The following is a 22,791-nucleotide window of genomic DNA, read 5'->3' on the forward strand; positions in this document are numbered from 1 at the left end:
CTGAACAGCAACAAATGAGTCACCGCCCATAGTTAAGAAAATGAGAGACAAGACGATCTCAGTCTTCACCAGCTTTCCTACCTCCTCCCTGCAGACTTGTGGCCAAGGTTCCTGAGCCTCTGTCTCCTCAGGATTACAATAGAGCCACAAATCCCTTCTTTGTGGGATTGTTAACAACATGAGAGGTTTTGAAGTCATGTAAGATTCACATTCTCTTGTGGAATGGTCAAGTTTTGTTGTTTAGCTCAAAAGTGAAGTCGCTCAATCGTGTCCGACTCTTTGTGATCCCATGGACTGTAGTCTACCAGGCTTCTCTGTCCATGGCATTTTCCAGGCAAGAGTACTGGAATGGGTTGCCATTTCCTTCTCCAGGGGATCTTCCTGACCCAGGGATCGAATCCAGGTCTCCTGCGTTGCAGGCAGGCGCTTTACCCTCTGAGCCACCAGGGAAGCCCCTTGTTTAGCTCAAACCACCTATATATTGTCTCTCTAATCTGTCAGGACTGGACGTGAGAAAAAAAAGAAGTAGAATCTACCCCACTGTTAGCCCCTGAGCAGCTTCTGGTCACAGAATCCTTAACCTGGGGGCTTGTTGGCTTTTTCTGTGGTGGAGTGCTTAATCACTCAGTCGTGTCTGACACTCTTTGCAACCCCATGGATTGTAGCCCACCAGGCTCCTCTGTCCATGGAGGAGGCAGGATTTCTCCAGGCAGGAATATAGGAGTGGGTTGCCATGCCCTCCTCCAGAGGATCTTCCCAACCCAGGGGTCGAACCCAGTTCTCTCACATTGCAGATGGATTTTTTACCGTCTCAGCCACCAGGGAAGCCTAAGAATACTGGAGTGGGTAGCCTATCCCTTCTCCAGGGGAACTTCCCAACCCAGGAATCAAACCGGGATCTCCTGCATTGCAGGTAGATTCTTTACCAGCTGAGCTATCCGGGAATGGTGGAGGGGGTTACTCTAAACCACAGTTTCTCAGCCTTAGCATTACAGATACTTTGGATTGGGTAATTCTCTGTTGGGGGATGTCCTGTGCATTATAAAATGTGTCACATCTCCAGCCCTTTTTCCTGACATGCCAGTGGCAGTTCTCTTCCTTTCCTGTCCCACCCCTGTTTTGGAAATCAGAAATGTCTCCAGAAGTTGCCAGATACCATCTGGGGGATACAGTCATCCTGGTCAAAGAACCATTGCTCTAAAGCAGCTGACCACAGAAGGCACTTTTTTCATCTCATCATCAGCGAAGTGCCTGACGATTACAACACAGAGTGGAATAGCTTGAAGTTGGTTAACTATGTTTAGGGGCTGCCCTGAGCCAATTGTATTCTGTCAAGGCTCCAAAAAATGTAACCTTGGGGGAGGTGAAAGCAGAGATGTCTCACATGGAAGAAAAGGAAGGAATTGCAAACTAGCGTGGTAGCAAGTAAATCTGAAGAAGCAGGTTAGTGAGGGCACTAACCTGCTTGACGACTAGTGCCCAGAAAAAGCCAAGCCAGCATCTGTCTGTCTACATTTTGCTCTTGAAAAGGACACTTTCAAGGTGGATTGCAAACAGAAAAACATCCAACCTTGTAGCCTTTCCGCCACCTCTGCCTTTCCTCTGGGGAAAGAGCCCTGGAAAACCATGTAAACTGGCCACCTCCCTTGGCAGGGAGGGCGTGGATGTTAATACTTCATCAATAGGAGAACTCTTTGTTTATTTTAAAATACTACAGCCTTTCTTTGAAGTCTACAGGTGGAAGGTATGATTGAAGGCCTACAAAAGTCTTGACAGCTCTGACACACATTTCTGAATTTCATTTGGACCAAAAGCGTAGTTTCTATGAACTGAAAACATTCCATGATCAACAGATCTCTGGAGACACATACTAAAAGGGCAGAGAATAAATCCCAAAGTTTGATGCCTGAAACTGGGCACTCAAAGCCGGTGCACTGGGATGACCCTGAAGGATGGGTTGGTGAGGGAGGTGGGACGCAGGTTCAGGATGGGGGACACGTGTACACCCATGGCTGATTCAATGTATGCAAAAACCACCACGATATTGTAAAGTAATTAGCCTCCAATTAAAATAAATAAAAAATTTTTTAAAGGTTAGGTGGGTATCATGTGTTTAAAATCTAAGCCTGATGAGTAGCCATGACTCTGCCCATTCCCTTTATGTTAAAATCGCTTCTGGTCACAGTGACCGGCTTCTGCACAGTGTTTGGGGTCCGTTCCGAACCATGCAGCTCAGCACTCCCTTTCTCCCCTGGTTGTTTTTCCATTGTATTCTGACTCCAAAATAAAGAAAACATTGCTATTTTGTCCTCCTGACTGGAAGTTTAGAGGAAAAATTAGATGTAATCTCAGTGGGCTCTGTTGCCACTTCAGGGTGCTCGGCAGTTTGTAGTTAGTAAAGTGCAGGTGTGGAGCTTGGTGTCTCCTTCCCCTCTGGTCCACCTCGATGTGGAATCTAAGGAGCACACAAGCAGAACCCGGCCTTGCTGACGTCAGCCCTGTGATCGTGGCAGTGTGTGAGGGCAGCCTGCCGGGCTGGCGCCACGGCCCCTGTAGGACCACAGGGCTGTGCGAGGTCACCGAGGCCCCGAGTCTGGGAGTAGTGCCAGAGCGCTGGCCCCAGCCCCCTCGGTGGGTGCCTCTTCCTTCCCTCCTTCCTTTTTGGAGTCTGTGCTGGGGGCCTCCCCAGGTCACTGCCCAGCAGTGTCAGGAGGCAACCATCATGGAACAGAGCCCCAGGAGGCAGGATGTCAGAGCGAACATACAAAAAGGAGACCGTTGTGGAGGGTCCGAATGGTGTGGTGCAATCAGCCAAGTGGTTTTCCGGGGTCAGATACAGGGGGCAGGTGGATTGAGCTTCCGGAAAGGCGGGTTGACACCTGCCATAGCCAGCATCTGGCCGTTTGTCACAATTTCTTCCCAGGGACAAGGGGTCTGGCTCCTCAGCTCTTTGACACATCAGAGAGTCAAAGGCTGATGGATCTGAACTTTAAGATGTGAGCTAGAAGTATTGTGGCTTAATATTTTTTAAAATGCTAGAGCAGTGCTGGTGAGGGGCACAGCTGTCCTTTGGACACAGCATTGTAATTTGTGGGTTTGGAGAGCTGGGCAGGATATGGCTGATAAAAGGGACTGGGGCGATTTTCCTTAGTTACTTTAGACATAGCGAGATTTTTAAACCATGTGCCTTTTATAATGTGCCAATAAACAAAGCTCTTACGTAATTCTTTAGCTATATTTGTGTATTTTTTTCTTTGTTGTATTTGGTTTAATGAGACATTTAATGTTTTAGAACATGTCTCCAAAGTCAGGTAGGTATATCTATATATTTCTTCCTTGGAATTTTCCTTCTTACTCAATTCAGTGCCCCTAGAATTTTTCCATGGAAACCTTGTAACCAATCAGGTCTCAATTGCTATATACAGTGATAAAAGGGTTTTTGAAAACTGATCTAACATGACAAAGAACTTTGATTTTGTTTGTTTGTTTTGTTTAGATTAGTATTCCTCTCCTATTCCTGAGGCCAGAGCCTGCACTTTATTTACCTTGAGTTGTTAACTGCACTTTGTGGCTAATGAGATGTTGTTTCAAGAAAAAATGAGCCACTGCTGGCATAATCTGCCTAATTTTTCTTTCAGTTCAGTTCACTCAGTTGTGTCCGACTCTTTGTGACCCCATGGACTGCAGCATGCCAGGCCTCCCTGTCCATCACCAACTCCCAAAGCTTACTTAAACTCATGTCCATCGAGTCGGTGATGCCATCCAACCATCTCATCCTCTGTCGTCCCCTTCTCCTCCCACCTTCAATCTTTCCCAGCATCAGGGTCTTTTCCAATGAGTCAGTTCTTCATATCAGGTAGCCAGAGTATTGGAGTTTCAGCTTCAGCATCAGTCCTTCCAATGAACACCCAGGACTGATCTCCTTTAGAATGGACTGGTTGGATCTCCTTGCAGTCCAAGGGACTCTCAAGAGTCTTCTCCAACACCACAGTTCAAAAGCATCAATTCTTCGGCACTCAGCTTTCTTTATAGTCCAACTCTCACATCCATACATGACTGCTGGAAAAACCAGAGCTTTGATTAGATGGACCTCTGTTAAATAAACAATTATAATCAGTCATAACATTTAGAATTTATCTATACATAAAAGAGGAAAAGGACATTTAAGTTCCTGGTCATTTAATTCATTGCCATTGCTTCTTCCACTGTACCTAGCAATAGGTCCTGTTGTATAGATATTTGAAGGTTTAGGAGGCGTTATCTACTCTTATTGTCTGTGTATGTTACCCACCCCCCCGGTCTGTCCAGATGATCTCAGAGGCAGAGATGCACACATTTTCTGGGTTATAAATAGCATTGCCCTGATGCTCTTCTTTCCATAGCACCGCAAACCCAGCTCCTGTTCCTCTTGTCTTTAATGGTGTTAAGAGTAAAGTCAACGTGTGGGGTTTTAGTGGTGTTCCTGCCTGTGTTTAACGGTGTTCTTCATACCTGTGTCGGTAGTTTATGTACTTTTGCATTAGGTTGCTGTAGTGAAATCCACACTTCCAAAAAGCACACAGTTGTCTGAGCACTGCCGTTTCCTTTCATAGTTACAAACGGAGTTCTCATCCCATGCAGTGCGCCTTAAATGCCCTGGAACAGAGGGCTCACTGTTGCCATGGTGTCTTCCCAGATTGCTTTTTTTCCCTCTGGTGCCTTTCCCAAACACCTCCCTTCGCTCTCTAGTTCCATGGTACACCAAGATTTGAAAGCTGGATTTCTCTGGGCTTCAAGCTGTGGAACCTTCAGGCTGTAGATAGAATGCAGTCTTCCTCAAGCTTGTGGGAGCCTCCTGAGTGTCGTCTCCTAGCCTGCCCTGCAGGGAGGTGGCGCCACACAGACCTGCAGGATTCCCTGGCAGTGTATGCCTCTTACAGGTGAATGTTTGTGCTGATAACTGATAGCAGAGAGAAAGCAATTGTGTTGAATTCACATTGTTTTTAAAAAGTGGAAGCACCTCCACGGATGTGGTATGAAGGCGTTTTTGGTTTGTCAGGGTATGAAGTTTTAAAAATCAGCTTTATGGGGTGGCACTGAGGATGACTTTTTAAGCTGCTTGGTCTGTGTGTTGCTGTGCAGCTTTGAACCATGTGGAATTGTGTTCCATTGACCAACTGATTGTGCCCGTCAGTGGGTAGAAGCAGATGCCCAGGCTGAGTGTATAGGAAGTCCACAGGCAGTGGGGAGAGCAGCCCAGAGCCAGGCCTGCCCCTGGGCTCCACTGTCAGACAGCAGGCAGTTGCCTCAGGTACCATTTCCTGAACCGACCTTCCCCAGCTTGACTCTTTGGTTGTTTTTAATAGCAAATATTTTGAGAAATAATTCACTTCTCATATGACTCACCATTTCAAAATATACATTTCAGTAGTTTTTAGTATATTCACAGAGCTGTACAGCCATCACTACAGAGAGTTGTAGAATGTCTGTCACCCCCCAAAGAAACCCTGTACCCTTTAGCTATCATTCCCGTCTCTCCTCCCACTCCAGTCATTGGCAGCCAGACTCGTCTCTGTGTCTACAGATTTGCTTACTGGGGACTTCCATGTAAATGGGATCACATAAACCTTTTGTACGGAGAAGGCAATGGCACCCCACTCCAGTACTCTTGCCTGGAAAATCCCATGGATGGAGGAGCCTGGTAGGCTGTAGTCCATGGGGTCACTAAGAGTCGGACATGACTGAGCGACTTCCCTTTCACTTTTCACTTTCATGCATTGGAGAAGGAAATGGCAGCCCACTCCAGTGTTCTTGCCTGGAGAATCCCAGGGATGGGGAAGCTTGGTGGGTTGCTGTCTTTAGGGTCGCACAGAGTCGGACAAGACTGAAGTGACTTAGCAGCAGCAGCAGCAAACCTTTTGTAAATGGCTTCTTTTCACTTAGCATACTATCTTCAGGAATCACTCGTGTTTTGCATGTATTGATACTTCATTTCTTTTTATCACCAAGTATTTTTGATGGTACGGGTAAGCCACGTCTGTTTAACCATTCATCAGTTGATAGACATTTGGGTTTTCGGGCTGTTACATGTAATGCTGCTATGAACATTTGGGTGCAGTGTTGTGTGTAGATATAAGCTGTCATTTCTTTTGGGTCTTATACCTAAGAAGTGGAATTGCTGGTTTATAAGTCCATTTCTCTAGCTTCCATTAGGAAGGTATTAGAAGAAATAGCCATTAACAAGAAGTGGGCAGGGGAGAGTTGAATTTTTTCGTGGAACACGTGGTAGGGCTAGAAACCCACTGAGCTTAGGCTGTCCCGCTCAACAGCTAGTGTCTTTGCCTCCATTGCCTCTCCGTCTGAGAGGCCCCTTCTCGGGGTCTCCTGTCTGTACCCCTGGGCCGCTCCCACTGCCCTCATTACACCCTGTTAGGTCCTGTCGTGACATTTGTCACTAACATGAGTTCACTGAACTTTTCTTGGACTTTATACTGAAATGTAAGCTCCAAGAGGGCAGGAGCTTGTCTGTTTCACTCACCAAATCATCCTTAATACCCAAAACTTAGCTTTTGGAGAATGACACTTCCTGGATCTCCAAGTGTTCTGGAACAGAGTGACTAGTATATGACATGATAAGGTGATTGGATAACTAAGGTTATAGGGAAACCCCTTCGAGAGAGAGCAAACCTTTTTGGTCGATTTGATGTGGCCCTCCGGAGTCGGTCACGTCTGCCCCTGAGGAAACAGAGAGGAGGCGCAGGTGTCCCTTCAGAGCTTCTCAGAGGAAGAAGTAACCCATGGTCACTGTTCTGGCAACAGTAAAAGTCTTATTTCTTTTTCTTTTTCTTTTTCTTTTTTTTTTTTAGCAAAGGCCATTTGTCAGATATTAATGAGGAAAGGAGGTGCAGTGTGTAATTTCCCAATTATCAAATTCCACATTGGAATGTTGCCATTTAGTGTGCTGTTTTGATAGGGAGGAAGCTCAGTGAGGGAAGGCTCACTGAGCTTTCCTGATAGCTCAGTTAGTAAAGAATCCGCCTGGTTTGACTCCTGGGTTGGGACAATCCACTGGAGAAGGGATAGGCTACCCACTCCAGTATTCTTAGGCTTCCCTTGTGGCTCAGTTGGTAAAGAATCCGCCTGCAATGTGGGAGACCTGAGTTCAATCCCTGGTTTGGGAAGATCCCCTGGAGAAGGGAAAGGCTACCCACGCCAGTATTCTGGCCTGGAAAATTCCATGGACTGTATAGTCCATGGGGTTGAAAGAGTCAGACACGACTGAGAGACTTTCAGTTTGGCTTTGATAAGGGAGGGAAGGCTCACTGATCATACTTCAGGGCGGACTCATCATGGGCTCCTGAAGTCTACGTTTTAGAGCCAGCTTTGTTGAATAGTGTTGATGACATTAAATGAAACAGTATATACACAGGAGAAGGAAGAAAGGCTGGAACTTGCCTGAGAGACCGTGTAAACCTTGGTGTTTGTCATGACCTTTGACCCTCACTGTCACACTCCATTGCATGTCAAGTGTGATGAGCCCCATAGCAGGTTTGGATGATTCCTGTTTTGCGCGTTGCCATAGCTCTGGTCATAACTGGTAAAATCTGATATTGCTGGCTATAACCAGTTACCATAGAGCTGAGAGCTTTAGGGACTGACTCAGGCAAGGTTAGGAAAAAGAGCTGAGAGCCTGTTGTCTGAACTCAGGGCAACGAGATTTACCAGCCTGGCTTTGTGGCAGCACACAGAGCTGCACCCCCTTTAGTTAAAACAGTGTTAAGATCATAGCCCTTTGAAAGTAAGGAGCTGTAAGTGAGAGGAGGAGGGAAGTGTTGGGAATCTTGGTGTGACAGGCATACCCCCGACTGCCACATGAGAAAGAGACATCCCAGACCATCGCAGATGCGCCGGAACGGAATGCTGGAAAGGCTGTCTGTCCCAGAGCCGTTCTGGAAAGGTCTCCCCGCGCCCCCCGGCTGCCAGTCATGCTTCCCTCAGCAGCAGTCAACCCACTTTAAAGCAACAATAAATCTAATTTAAGGACACAAATTGAAAAAGTAGATTTGTTTATTGCAGTGTTAGACTTATTAACTCACAAAAGCCATGAGCCTTGGTCTTTCTGTTTACAGATATAAAATGGAACTCAAAATGAGGTTTAATGTGCTGCCCAGATCATGTTCCCTGGACAGATTTTTTTTCCCCCCTTCAACAGTAAATTTTAGAATCAAAAGGACTGAAAAAGAGGAATGTTTCCTGTCATAAATAGTTTGGGTGGCATTCTTCAAAGCATTTTACAGCTTCCAACCGTGCATTATAATTTCAAAGTAGCTGAAAAGCAGTCTGAGTTTTTAGAATGGTACATTCATTCAGAAACATTTATTAAGCAGATACTTATGTGCCAGGCATTGAGACAGGGCCTGGAGATGGCCCGGGAGCACTCGGGCCCCAGCTGTCACCAGGCTTGTATTTTATTGTTGGTAAAGACAAACTACTGAGTAAGGAAACAGCAGTTTCAAAGAGCTGGAGAAGCTGTGAGACCCGGCTCTGGGAGAGTGACACACGCCTGGGGAAGTAGGCGGGGTTTATGAGTTCTGGGCCCAAGAGGTGAGTTAAGGGGCGTGGCCATGCCAGTTTCAGGTCGTTGGCCAACCTCCCAAGTGCTGAGTGAGGTGGCCTAGCCCTGTGCCCTAGTGTCACCGCAGGCCTCCTTGTTCTGGACCTGTGTCGACTTGTAGACACTTGTAGCTTCTTGATCAAAAGCTATTAACACACTGTGGGACTTTCTAGAACACACTAGAAATAGACTTCTGGCTTGGGACTTTGTAGAAGACACTAGAAGTGGACTTCTGGCATCGTCAGATGATTGAAAGACTAATGGAGCTGTAGTATATCAATAGGAGGAGCATCCTACAGTTGTCGTTACATCAAAGTATATGGACCACACTAGTGAATCTGGCAGTGACACCTGGAAAATAAGGAAAAACATAAAATAATAAAACTATCTTGTTTATATGTGCTAAGTTACTGGTTTATAACTTTTAATATTCAAGAATAAAGAAGGGAAGCAGCCAGGTACAGGAGCCACAGATGCTTTTTCAAGCGTGGCTGTGAGATGCGCCAAAACAAACCGTAGCCCCAAGCTTGTGGTGACAGAAGATAGGCCGATTTTCTGCTTCTGACTTTGGCCGTGCAGTCAGTGGCGCCGTGGCTACCGGAACCAAGTTGAGGGGTGTTGGCCAAGCTGTTGGAACTGAACTGTTTTGTCTCACCCCTTCAGCATGTCTGCTCAGCCTCTGATTCCTTTTGCTCTTCAGTCACAATAACTCTTCTGTGTGAGACACAGGTTTTCAGACTCCATTCCAAGGAACCCAGCCTCCCACCCCCAACCAAAGGAGTTGAGTGTTTAAGATGTTTCCTACCTCGCTGATTTAAACCACTTGAAGAACTCACTTTTATTTTTCCTCCTTGATCTGTTTACGTGTATATATATACTGGAGTTCCAAATTACGTTATTATAAGAATTACGTTTAAGGAATGTCTGAAAACTACTTTGGGAAATTAGTCCATTAGATAGTAAGTGGCCTGTAGGGGAGCGTTCTCATAAGAGTTTTTATTTCTTTGAAATGGCTTGTTAAAATTGAAGACAAAAAAAAAAAAAAACAAGATAAAAGGTATAAAAGAGCATTGAGAATTGTAAAGTGTTAATGAACACAGGGTCTAGGGTAGTAGTGGATTGCAGACAGAAGCATCTGGTCAGTGTGGGAGACTGGGAGTGAGCTGGTTCAGGGATTATTCTTCCTGAAATTGGCATTTCCTCAGTGTCCAATCCCCCACCCACCCACGCCTGGCACCTTGCGTTCACACTTGGCTGTATGCTGAGAGGTGCTCTGTTTCCCAGGGAAGCCGGAGCAGGTTTCTTGTGCAGAGTTCAGCCCACAGAGGAAAGAAAAGCCCCACAGTCAAGAACAGCCTAGATTTCCTGGCAGGACAGGCTGACACTGGCCGGAGCCGGCTCACAGAGGCCTCCTGGCTCTGTGTTCTGCGGCGTCATGCTGGTGGATTGCGGGCAGGGGGCGTTAACATTCACCAGCATGGGCTTCCTTTGCAGATCAGGGGTCAGCAGCCTTGAGCCTGCAGGTCCAGCCCACTGCTTGTTTTTGAAAATAAAAGTTTATCTGAAGATAGCGATGCCCTCTCATTTACATATTGTCTATGGCTACTCCTGTGATACAGGGCAAATGGATTGAGAGAAAAGCCATAGACGCTTACTGTGACCCTTGACAGAAAAAATTGGCAACCCCTGTTCTCCAGTTTAATAGTAGTTAGTTCTGGATGCATTAACATTTTCAGATTGAAAAGCGTTTGGGGAGAGGCAGGCAGGTAGGGAGTTAATCTCTCAGTAGTTTTTCTTTCCTTTTCCAGGAGGGAGCCCCAGCATGTCCTAATCAAGGCCGTGGTTATATCACAGAGGTGCCCACTGGGTCATGGGACTTGTCCCTGAATCTGAGCCATGGTTTGACCATACAAGGCAGGTGCCGGAAATCAGAGGAGCCAGCCAGAAGTCGTTCGGCTTGCCTCTTGGGTAGCGATAATGTCCTTGAAATGGTAGAAATGCCATGCAACTCAGGCTGGTGCTGGGGCCAGGCTGTCTTTGCAAACAGTTTGCAAAGTCCCCAGGCGTCTGGCCCCTGGGTGTACTTGCCAGGGGGTGGCCTGAGAAGTGCCTGCTGCCCCAGGCTTGAGGACCCTCCCTGCAGGCTTCCTCCCCTTGGCCGCTCCAGCTGGTGTCTCACTGTCCGGAGTCCAGGCTCATCTTCCTGGGCTGCTGCGTGGTCCCACCCTGCCTCCCCACCTCACCCCCGCGCCCCATCCCAGTCCTTCCCTCCTCACTGCCCACCTGACAGGCACCTTGCTCTTCCGGTTTTTAGCACTTAACAAACTTTTCCTTGGAGTTGATAGTCTCACGTTTTTATGAATTCAATAAACAGAACTTTTGAAGTAAAAACGAAAGCCAGAAACATGCTGCTCCTACTAAGAGACAAGCAATGACTGTGAGAGTCGCTGTCCTGATGCTTGCTGCGGCGACCAGGGTGCGCTCCCACCGCAGCCCACGAGCAGAGGCTGTTCTCTCCCCCGCCCTGGGAGACAGCTCTGTGGATCAGGCCCCGGGCTCATGAAATCACTTCAGCAGGTCACCAACCAGAGAAAAGAACACCAGAACTATCAGGAGTTGCTGTAGTGAGGGAAACTGATAAAGGGAAACGTTTGCTTCTGTGTGTGTGTACACGTGTACGTATCCTGTGCAGACAGTGGTTTGGCTCTCTGGCCCACATGTCTGCTCACGCCTCTCAGGCGGCTCGGGCCTGTTAGCACAGATATGCTTCATTGTGTTATGGGACCGGCAGCACGGCCCTGGGCGGTGGGCACACCGCCTGTCCTGTCCTGGTGCTAGCTAGCAGGATTTGGGCAGAACCAGCCACTGTCTACACTGAAGACTCAGTGAGGAAAAAGTGGGCTTCCAGGGCCCTGTGAGACCACACGCTCTGGAGCTCCTGGAACGGGTCCCGCAGCCCTGCTCTTCATCATCACGGGCAGTCCCACCTCTTCCCACTTCTGAAATATCGCTTTTCTGATTTTCTCAGGTTTCTTATTCTTTTCCTGACCTGATTCCGCCCCCCTCACCCTTGCCTCTTTCCTTTGGTAGCCTGACAGCGTTGCTGGAATTCAGGCTAAGATGCTGGCTGGCTCAAGGCTTTCAGGTGATTCCTGGTGCGGGTTTGGAGTGACTTTATGAATCTGAATCACAGTTGAAAAAGTCATTAAAAGTTTTTTATTTCTCTTGAGACATTGTGGTATTAACTGAATATTTAAAGTGTAAGTGTTGATCGGTTTTGGTGTATGTATCTACCCATTGAATGCCGATGCTGAATGAACAGAGTCAGGAAGCCACAGATACTGTGGCTGGGCCAGATGTTCCCAAAGGTGTATCTACAGTGTTCACTTTTCATCTCACCGAGGAAGTTGAAAGACGAGGTGACCACTGCCCCCGTTGATGAATAAATTAATTAGAAAATAAAGAAGAGCAGGTCTACAGAGTGGATAGTTTTGTTTGTAGAGCCCTGCCTCTGCTTCTGAATTCTCTGCTGCTCCCCAGCACTGAGAACTTCACTTTCCTCCATTATCAACAGAGGAGGAAGCTGGGTACGACCAAGTGAGGACCTCTGTCAGGGATTTCTTTGAGCTTCTCAGTGATCTGGAGAAAGGAAGATAGTCCAAGAGTGCCCACTGAGGAAGTACTGCTGGGAGAAATTGAGACGAATGGCACCCTGCTGCCTCATTTTCAGGAAGACCTCCGTTCCAAGTGGTGACCAGTTTCCTTGTAAATTTTGGGTTCTCAGCCAAAAGATAGAGATTTTCTTTGTTTCTTAAAGAAATACAAAGAGGAGTAAAAGCCCTGTCCGCAAGCGAGAAATATTTGTTGGGCCCTCAGCCTCACACAGCATCTCTGTGATGTCTTTTAAACATCCTGTCATTGAAATTTTGCAATATATTTCATTCTGTTGTAATGAAAAGGCTTGTTGTTTTTCCTGCTCTTTGTAGGGTGGGGAAAGGGGTTGTTCTGTACTTCCTGGATGTCATGTTAGCTTTCAGGGGTCAGAAGACTAGATCTCTTATTAATCGTGACAATACACTGATTTTTAACAGGAAGAGAAGTGGAAACGCTGACTTCATATTGGCTGTGGAGGCCTCTCTCACTCAGCCCAGCTCCTTAATCCTCTTCAGTCATAGTGGACTTACCCGACTAAGAAACAAACTCTGATTTGTGTTTTGTTGTTTCTTTATGTGTAAATAAGATAAAGGAGAGCAGAGGGTAGAGTTGGGGGGGTGCGTGGAAGGCCGGTAATAAATACCTCCATTCTCAAAATGAGGTCTAACAAAAGATAACATCCCCAACTTTTGGAATGATCAGCAACTGTCCTTATCAAGGGCTTGGTGCACAAGCCTGTCTTTAGCTCACGGTGGAGCTGACGGACTTCTCTTATACTTGACTCTAAGAGCTGGGACAGCTGTCCCCACGTGCAATTGTGAGAAGTAAGGCTCTTTTGCAAGGCTCCATAGCAGGTGGCCCAGTGCCCTGGCTCTCAGGCTGCACGGTGGCCCTCCCACCAGGCCTTCTCCTTTCCCAGAGCTTATGAACAAAGAACACGGCATTTCCGGTGCTGCATGGATGCGACTGGTGGTACCTGAGGCATCTAGGTTTCATTGAGTTGGAAAAGAAACCAGAGAAATGGACCAAGGGACCCTTTTGGTTCTGTCCTGTACTTGAACCAAAACACAAGAGCGGGATCCGATTGTTCTGGGAGCTTCCTCAGATTGGTGCAGTCTGGGCTCTGGTCAGTGGTCCTTCTGCTTACAATATCTTAGTCGCTACCCTTTCCTTTATGCTGTCCCTTTCTGTTGGCCATGTAGGAAAGAACAGTTTGTTGAAGGTGGAAAGCTTTCCAAGACCTGTCCAGCCCAACCTGCTTCCCTTTTGTTGTGATGATCCGAGGCTATTAGCTCATTTCCGTGCGCCTCCGAAATTCCTTTGTGGATGTAAAAAGTTCGTTGGCATCCTGTTCTTAGAAGTTCAAAGGGGCTGGCTGCCTGTAAGCAGAGGGCACCACCATGTGTCTCAGAGTGCACTGTACCCTAGGGGAAGGATTCTTTCCAAAAAATGTTTCTTTGCTTTGTTCCTAATTGTTTGTGTGTAAATCTATTTATAGTAGATTAAAGGAGAGATCCGGCCATCAGTGCATAATGATATAATTTACAGGGGTCCCAGCCAAAATGTTGAAATTGCTTACATTTTACTATTGCCACAAATGGATTGCTGTAAAGGGTCTTCCTCTTTCAAAGGCAGTAAAAACAAAGAGTGATGGAAGGAGGCTTTTTTATTTTTTAAATGCATGTAATCACTTCCATGTATAGCTAATGTTGAACCAATAATGGAATATAAAACGGTGGACTGCTCACTGGGCATAATTGAGAGGGCTTTAATGCAGTAGACAATGGCCCAGGACTGGATTTAGGTAGAGTCTCAACGGAAAGAGTGTGTCTGAAGTGGCCTAGAGATGAAGAGGTGGTGGGGGAGGGGCAAGACTGCCCCTTATCAGCCAAGGCAGCCAGGGCTGGGATCAGACTCCCATGTTGTCTGTAGGGTTGGGGGGGGCTTCCTGACAAATACCTGCTGGTGAATCTTTCATCACGCATCTTCACTAAACGATACACACATGTAGCTTGTCTGTTTTCTGTAGGTTGTACAGCAAAATGTGCAGCCGGAGCTGCCTGCGTCAGGGTGGTCTGCTCTCCTCTCCCTCCAGCAGATACCCCAGGCTCCTCAGAAGGCGCTCTTTGCCTCTTAGGAATGTGCAGAGCAGTGTCTTCTCCCTTTTACTGTGTGTATTGTTACAATCTACAGCACTGAACCAAATCACTTATTGCAGAAAATCAAGTAGTTGTGGTTTATGAAGGCAACCGTCATGGACAGCATCCTACAGGGCAGAGCACCAGCCTGCCTGGCTGGGGGCATGCGTTTAATTTCCCAGTTACGTTCTGCATTTATCTACTGTATGGCAAAATTGTATTTTAAAACATCAGAACACCTAAGTGAAACATGCACTTTCTTCCCCTAAAGTTGACTGGCAGCCCTCTTAACGAAGAGCGTGGTTCCTTTCTTTGTAAAAGACATTAAAATGAAATTTTAAAGTCTCAACAGTGTTAACAGAGTAACTTCTTCTAACAGGAAAAGTTCTCCATCATTAAACTTATTAGGCCAAGGAAATCTACCAGTTTGTTGCTTATGGGATTTTTCTCTCTTTTCTTAAGGTTCGCCATCGCTGGTGTGAACTCATTGTTAAGCACAAATACACAAAAGCGTACAGAGACGTGGAGAGGTTCCTTCAGGAGGATCAGGTAAGTTTCATTTTTCAGCAGATGGGGATTCTTTAAATGCTGTCCCGGACTATGCAGTATGCTTAACACGGGGCCCAGTTTGCTGCCTTCTCTACTTAAAAAACAAGTGCTTCAGCACTTTGCAACGATTTTGAAGAGTTGGTAGGAGCACACCTACCCAACTTTTGCGCTTTTTTCTTCTCGGTATCTCTTTAGAAGCTCACCTGGGTTGATGGAGCTGTGGCCCACTGCCGTTAACCAAATAAAGCTTGGGCAGACCTCATTACATCTTTGAACCCCAGGTTCGTTAGGTTGGGGATTGTGGCCCCGTGATGCGATGGTGTGTATCTGTGCCTTGTGGGTCTGGGGATGAGACTGGGACAGCCCCGGCTGGCCGGGACAGTCTGGTCTGTGTCTGCACCTGCCATGCCGGGTAGACCCCTGTGCTGAGCTGCTTTCCTTTGAGGACTTTCCTCACTGTTCACCAAGGAGAGCAGTCACCTTGCAAGAGCCCATGAACCTGTGTGAAGGTGTTTCTTTGCCACGTCTGCTGGGCTGCAGTGTGTGGGGTCAGCATCTCCCCCACCCCCCAGCTTGCTGGGCCATGGTGGTGCATGTGCCATGGCTCCTGTCGGCTGTGGCTCGTTCCCTTGGCATGGCCAGTGGGTGCCTCTGAGTGAGCTTTCTGCAGAGCACTGCGGGCTGATAGAATGGAGCCGTGTTTCTGTTGGGGTGGAGAGTTGGGGCAGTGCAAACAAAGGCTCTTTTGAGAGGACGGAGTATAGGGGGCAGCCAGCAAGTAAGGGCTCGTTATTCCCACAAAGAAAAAGACATGACTTTTTACCAGAAGAAATGTCACATTTGCACAGTGAAGCAAGAGGTGTTTGGAAACATGGAGGGACAAAATTTAAGAGCGACTTAAAGTCTGTTCTGAAAACCAAAACTGACTGCACTGTATTTGGAACCATGATCTCTGCCAGATAAGGGTTGCCATCAGCTTTTTCAGAAAGAGATTTTTTGAGCTCCTCACCACCAGGTTTTCATTTCTGCACTGTCGGAAGTCCTTGCTCCAGCAGAACATAGTCATAGCATAACTAAGCTTAGAACAAGAGAGAAGGCGGATCCAAAGGGATCTTTTTGGTCTTTCAGAACATAACTGACTGTTTTTAAAACTGTAGGGAAAAACGCAGATGTGATTTTCACCACATTGTTTTCGAGACAGAAGAGCCAGTGTGTGCCCATGGAAGGAGAGCAGGAGGGCTGGGCTTGAGCGGCAGTCCTCTTCCAGGGCGGCCTGAGGCTCTCCCCACCTGTGTGACAGGAGGTCTTCATTTCCCAGCTGTGCTAGGAGGGAGGCAGGTCCATGTCTGAGACACACACACACACACACACACACACAGCACTCAGGTCTCCTCGCAACTGCAGGGGTTCCCATAGGGTCAGTTGTCGTGGGAGCCTCCCTGTCCCTGTTCCCGTCACTGGAGAAATGTTCCCTCTGTCCTCAGTTCAGCCACCAGGGTTGATGGAATTGATAGCTGAGAATTCCTTGGTGAGTTTCAATAAGGAGAAGGGGATCGGAAACTGCGGTTTCCTGAAGCACCGCTGTTCAGCTGTCTGCCTTTTCTAGGGCCTTTGTAACTTCCAGCCTAGCACGTCTGTGTGAAGCAAACACAGACTGTGCACTCGAGCGCATGGGGACACGTGATTCCTTTTCCTTATGCTCTCTGGCCTCTGTGCCTCCCACAGGCCATGGGCATCTACCTCTACGGGGAGCTGATGCTGAGTGAGGATCCACGGCAGCAGCATCTCGCCCGCAGGTGCTTTGAGCTGAGCAGGGAGCAGATGGACAAATCCTCAGCCGAGGTGGTGGCTGAGATGTTATTTTAAAGAGGTGATTCTCTCTCTCTCTCTCTCTCTCCTTTTTCCATTCTTCAGCTCTAGCCGAGATTCCTCCTAGGAGCCAAGTAAGTCAGTAAGCCAAATGGTGAGCTGAGAGCCCTGGCGGCTTCAGTCCTGGGCTCCCGCCCTGAGGGGTATGTGGTGCCTTGTCTGGCAGAGCGGCCACGAAAGCCCATGCCGTCCGCCCTCGCAGAACAGCCCCTTCCCCAGCACTGTTTTGACCACTTCAGGTTTTATTATTTGGGCAAACAGGAGTCACAGGAGAACATCTTGAGTAGGTTAGAAGGTGAACTGGAGAGCATGGCCTCCCCACCCTGCCCCCCAGTCTTCAGGGTGAAGGCTAATGTGGGGGTGTGTTGCCGGGCTACCCCGCATCCTGAGCTGTGAGGAGGTGTGTGGGAACTTGAGGTCCCTCGGGTTGTCCCCACCTGGCAGGAGAGGCTGGCAGGCCCTCCTGCCCTCCGCCGGGTGCCTCTCCACGCGGCGTGTCCGCAGCAGGCTACCTCGTGTTGCAGCAGAGTCAGAGTGGGAGTCCTAAATGGTTTAAACTGCTTCCTCTGTTAATTGTGCTTGAAATTGACCTGTTAGATGTACATTCTAGTAGTTTTTAATGGAATTTATGCATTCTAAATGTAATTTAGCAATGATTCATAGGTTTTATGTAAAACTGTGAAATTAAAAGTATTTTTTTTCTTTACCATTATCCTTTCTCTGACTCTCCGGGTTTCTTCAAGATTTTACATCATAACAGGGCGTGTCTGATTTTGTGTCTTCTTTTTTTTAACTTCAGATTTCATTCTTCATGTTGTATAGATTTTCTATAATTTTAATGGATATTTAATATATTACGTTGATATTGTTGGACATTTAATTTGTTTCTAATGTTTTCCTCTTACAAAAAACCATTTCTGTCTAATATGTTTAACTGCCGTATTTATCTGAGAGAACTCTTACTGCTGAAGAGGTTCTTCCAGGAGAGTTGAAGAGCTGTGTTGGCAGGAAGGGAGGTAGGGGGAACAGTTGCCCCGACTATGCGTCTCGTGGCGAAGCGGCTGTGTGCGGGCTTCCCCCGCGCTCCTGTCGGGCAGCTTCCAAGCCCATTCAGAGACAGCCCAGCTTAAAAAGCAGGGCAGTCACACAGTTGCGCGTTGCCAGCCTCAGACAGTGATCAGTGCCAGTCATGTTTCTCTTCAGGTTTGCCACTTCACAGAGAGTTTGTGTTGCTTGAAGTATGTGAAACTGCAGCGGTGCAGGCTGTGCCTTTGATGTTCCCTGTGCTCCAAGTGGTGGAAAACCACCGTGGGCAGCGCAGCTACGGTGATTCCTCATTGTGCTTTTCTGCCCCGAGCAGGCAGAGGAGTAGTCTGGTCAGGAGCCTCCCACCCCGCACTCCTGGATGAACGCAGGGGCCACTCACATGCCCTCTGCCCCCTCCCTGGCTGCTCAGTGAAGGACCGTGACGGGGCTACCCCCTGAGCTGCGCCCTCCAGCAGTTGGGAATCCATCCCACCCCTTGAGGACCCCCCACAGACATCCCCAACACTCAGAACCTGTGCCCCAGGGGGTGATGGGCTGGGAGACTGAGCGTGGCGGCCCTGACCAGCTGGTTGGTGCATTTTTCATTTCATCTCCCAAAGCTGCGCTGGCATTTGTGTGGTCATCTGTGAGTCCTTTGATTTTAAAAAATTATACCCCTAAGATGCCGAGTAAGTGAACACCAAGCAGAAGGAAAACCCACTTGGTAGCGTGGCAGGCCTGGAGGTGGTGTCGTCGCCTTGTGTCTGAGGAAGCTGGTGCGTGCGATGTGGGCGGCACCACCGCCCCCGAGTGCTCTGGCTGCTTGGGTTCCTGGCATGCTGATTTGTGACTTAAGATTAAAATCACATTGCCAGGGATTACCACGCAACCACGACCCTGACTGCTGCTCCAGAAGCCGTAGTTGCGCTCTCTGCAGTTCGGGGAACAGACGCATCTCGTAGCTCCTCTCTGCAAGCAGAAGAATCCGACACTCGGAAGATGCTCGCCGGCCCTTTCCTTATGCCCAGCGACGACCTCTCTGACGAGGTGCAGAGCTTAGCTGATTGGTGAACAGTGACTGGTTTCCGCTTTGTTCACAGTGGCTAAGTTCTGCACCTGAAGAGAAGGTGAGATGGGGCCAGTTAAGGTGGAGCTGCTGGGGCAGAGGCCGCTGCTGAGCGGTCAGCTCGGGGCCAAGCAGGATTCTGGAGGATAAGGGCCCGCCTGGCCCCAAGGATGCACTTTGTCCTGTTATGAATGCAAACATTCCCAAAGTCTACAGAAATATAAATCCACTAAGTAAACATCTGTCTGAAAGTTCAAATGTATTGAAAGCTGCAGAATTATTAATTTTAAAAATCTAAAACCAAACGAATCATAGAAATTAAGTAAGACTGTGTCAGCAGCAGATGACGTGTGAGTAGAGCCGGGTACTTTCAAAGGAGACGTCCTCTTGTGATTTCCGAGCGCGGTGAACTCTCTCTTGTATTTGCAGTCCAGTCTGTGTCTTCTGCAGCGCCAGTGGAACGAGGCCGAGCGAGCTCCCAGCCGAGGCGCCGCTTCTCCGGGCTGTCAGTTGGACCCGCCCTCCGGTGCCTACTGAGCTGATATCAGTTCTCATTTTACACACTGGCTCAGTTCAGCAGGAACAGGAGTCGAGCCCTAGAGCAAAGCCTTCCTGTTTGTAAGTGCCCAGAGGCCTGGGAGCTGGGACTGCAGCTGCGTGAAGACCGGCCCGAGTGCCCGCAGCAGAGCTGACCGGCAGCGGTGGTGGCCCCTCTGTATGTGTCCTGTGTGTGGGTGTCGGTAGAGTCAGAGTTCTGTTGACACAAGAGAAATGAGCTTCCACCCAAAAAGGCAGAATGCTGTTAGCGCCATGCGTGTGACATGGGCAGCGCCCACCTCTGTCATGGTGTACTATGGCCAGAAAGCAGGCGGAGTGACTGCGGGTCTGAAACAGGCCGCCTCTCTAGTATCTGTCCTGTGAATGAAGCCCAAGTTACAGCCACCGGCTTTCACAGCCGTGTGAGAGCGAAGCAAATGACACACGGTGCAGCTGTAAAGCCCATTCTCAGGGCTGTGAGATGCGCCCTGGTCTCTCCCTGTTCTCCGCTCATGGTCCTCTCTCCAAAGCTGAGAGCAAAGGTTACTTGTTTACAAGAATTCCTCCGTTGTGACCTGGCAGTAAACTTTATTGCTGTTTCCTTTGCAGGAAAGATCACAGCGAGAATCTTTTTCATGCATCTGCTCGTAGCCCCGGTGGGCCCAGGCTTGCATGGACCCTGGACATCAAAGGAAGAGCAATGGGGCTGCTGAAGCCGGCAGTCAGTGGCCGCCCACGCCTTGTGGGGTGACCTCCCCAAAGGGCCTCACCGCAGAGCTGGTGTCAAGAGGCGCACCCTCATCAGCAGTCTCCATGGGGCCGTGTGACGCCTTCGTGCCCATCCTGGATGAACCATCTCAAGATCCTGAGTGTTAATTGAGTCTCCCCTTTGAGTTCAAGTCAGTTCTTCCATCCAAACATGGAAGGTCCCTGAGGCACATGGGAAAACCCACTGCACCTCCTCCACCCGTCCCTCAGCATGTGGATCTGCATTTCTGCACTCCCGGAAAGCCAGAGCTTGTCTGCCAGGCCCAAGGAGCTGCTGCTCCCCACCTCCACAGAATTACATTGATTGATCTGTCCATTATTTAGATTTTCCAGAGTTTTAGTAACTTTTGGTAGAAGTGCAGGATAAGATTCTTTAAGATTTGTTGATAATGTAATGGATTCATGGGTTTTTTTTTCCTTTCTGTTTACTTCTGAATTTAATACTTACAAAAAGAGAGAGAAAAGGGTGTAGTGTCCACATTCTTGTCTCCTTTTCTTACCTCCATGGTTCCTCTAGTGTTGACAGTGGTGCTGATACTCTGGGGGAGGGGGGCGCGTGCCTCCTGCGCATGATAAACGCATCTTGGGCACAGTGGGAACCTGTGGCGACGGTGCTCCTCTTTCCCACAAACGTTTGAAGTTAAGAATAGAAGCTAAGCTTCCCGGGATTGCCCAGAGGGAAGGGTGGCCTTAAAACACCTCAGAAGCCACCCTGGTTGGTGCAGCACGTGCGGCTCAGCTGAGCGGGCGTGGACCCGCCCGCCTGCACCAGTGGCGCCTCGGGCCAGCCTGGGGGCGATGGGCAGCTCAGCACAGCTCTTCATTAGAAGCTCCTGACCTCAGAATTATGCACCAGTGACTTACCGTTTTAGAAAGTCTCCCGGGGTTTGCTGCTTCGCTCTTACGTGTGCTTCGCATGTGTTGCTTCTGTGTGCTTTGTTTACCGTGTTGATATAATAAAAATCTGATTTTTGAATAAGTGTCAAAATGCTGTTCTTTGTGAATTAAATGACTCTCCCCCTGGTTGGTGTGTGTTGGCCCTCTGAGAGGCGAAGCAGCAAGCCCGGGGCACAGCCGGGGTCTGGCTGCAGTCGACCCATCAGCCTGGTGGTTTGGTCTCGTTTTGCCACATTGTTGTCTTCTTTAGAAACCCCTGAGGCTCAGCTGAGCTGCCGCATGGGTGGTTTTGCACCGGCCCACAGGTGCCCTTGCCCTGGTCCACTGCCCTGGCCCGGGTCTGAGCACAGGTGTGGCCAGCAGGAGGGGCCCTCAGACCCGTGCCGAGCGACAGCCTTGCCGGCCATGCCTGTGGGTCGTCTGCCTTTGCACCTATGGGCACGGGCCTTTGGCGGTGGGGGCCCTCCAGCCGCACTGGTGTTCCCGTCTTCTGAGCTCCTGGGGTGGTTGTCCCAAGTTCCCCCCACACCTCCCGAGAGGCCAGAGCCTGGCTGGGACTGCTGGGCTCCAGGGTGGCCACCACTCAGGAAACAGGTTGTGGAACTAACACTGCATTCTTACATGGTTCATGTTGTGAAAATAGTTCCCTGTGGTAAGGGGCAGGTCCTAGGACCGAGGCTGCTTTATCAGCAGGACCCGAGCCCCTTGGGAGGGATGCCTCTGTCCAGGTGTGAGTATTCACAGAGGACCCAGGAGCCCCAGGCACAAAAGGTGGTGGTCTCGGGGAGACGAGGGTATGGGAGCCCACTGCCCTTCCCGAATCCTCCTGTGGGCCAGGCCTGCACAGTGGGATTCCCCAGGATCTCAGAGTGACAGGTGGGATTTGAATGTGCAGCCACCTGGCTTCACCCTGAAGCCGAAGCTCCAATACTTTGGTCCCCTGATGCGAAAAGCCAACTCATTAGAAAGACCCTGATGCAGGGAAGATAGAAGGCAGGAGGAGAAGGGGACGACAGAGGATGAAATGGTTGGATAGCATTGTTGACTCAATGGACTTGAGTTCAAGCAAACTGGGAGATAGTGAAAGACGGAAGGCTGGTGTGCTGCAGTCCATGGGGTTGTGAAGAGTCGGACACGACTGAGCGACTAAACCACCACCACCCCCCCCTGGCTCGGGGCTCTCCCCACAGTTCGTCTCAGGATGTAGATTGTCCCTTTGGTGATAAATCTTAAGGGACACCCAGTTTTCTCATTCAGTCAAGAGAAGACGTTTCAGTCAAACTTGCCTTAGGAAGCAAGTTTGCTGTCGGGATGGGCCTGCGTGGGGCCAGGTGAGCACTAAACTGGAATCTGCTACAGTTATGTTCCCGTGGGCAAGTCCCCAGGACTCTCCCGCCTGGGAGTCGCTCTTATTTAGCGGCAGTTTCTGATCTTTGCTACCCCAGAACGGTATGTTTCCAGCATCAACGTTTCCAATCACGTTCCCAGGGTGAGCAGACAGGATGGAATGAGCTCTTCCCTGCAGCTGAGATGAGGAAATGAGCCACTAGGAACCTGCATGGTCACCAGTCCAGGTGACACCTCCACCCAGAGAGGGACACCCAGCAGGAGGCTTCGTCAATGCCCTGGTCTGGGGAAGCAAGGGAACCCTAGGCCCTTCTGCAGGTGGTATAGGTCGGCTGTGGACTTCTCAG

The 22,791-nt window shown here is 49.0% G+C and overlaps 1 protein-coding gene across 8 annotated transcripts in view; it reads left to right on the forward strand.

The window, feature by feature from the left end:
* The window catches only part of AOPEP (aminopeptidase O (putative)), a 422,559-nt gene extending 401,371 nt beyond the window's left edge, over positions 1–21,188 (forward strand). For 6 of the 8 annotated variants that reach the window (XM_061426102.1, XM_061426101.1, XM_061426104.1 and 3 more), the window contains 3 exons: positions 14,848–14,934; positions 16,660–16,804; positions 18,705–21,188. In XM_061426102.1, the coding sequence (XP_061282086.1) occupies positions 14,848–14,934; positions 16,660–16,800 (228 nt within the window). In that variant the 3' untranslated portion in view covers positions 16,801–16,804; positions 18,705–21,188. The remainder of the gene's footprint in view (positions 1–14,847; positions 14,935–16,659; positions 16,805–18,704) is intronic. The other 2 variants (XM_061426103.1, XM_061426105.1) reach the window with 2 other exon arrangements.
* Positions 21,189–22,791: the final 1,603 nt, after the last annotated feature.

This window comes from Bos javanicus, chromosome 8 (assembly GCF_032452875.1).
Source record: "Bos javanicus breed banteng chromosome 8, ARS-OSU_banteng_1.0, whole genome shotgun sequence".
Classification (NCBI taxonomy): Eukaryota; Metazoa; Chordata; class Mammalia; order Artiodactyla; family Bovidae; genus Bos; species Bos javanicus.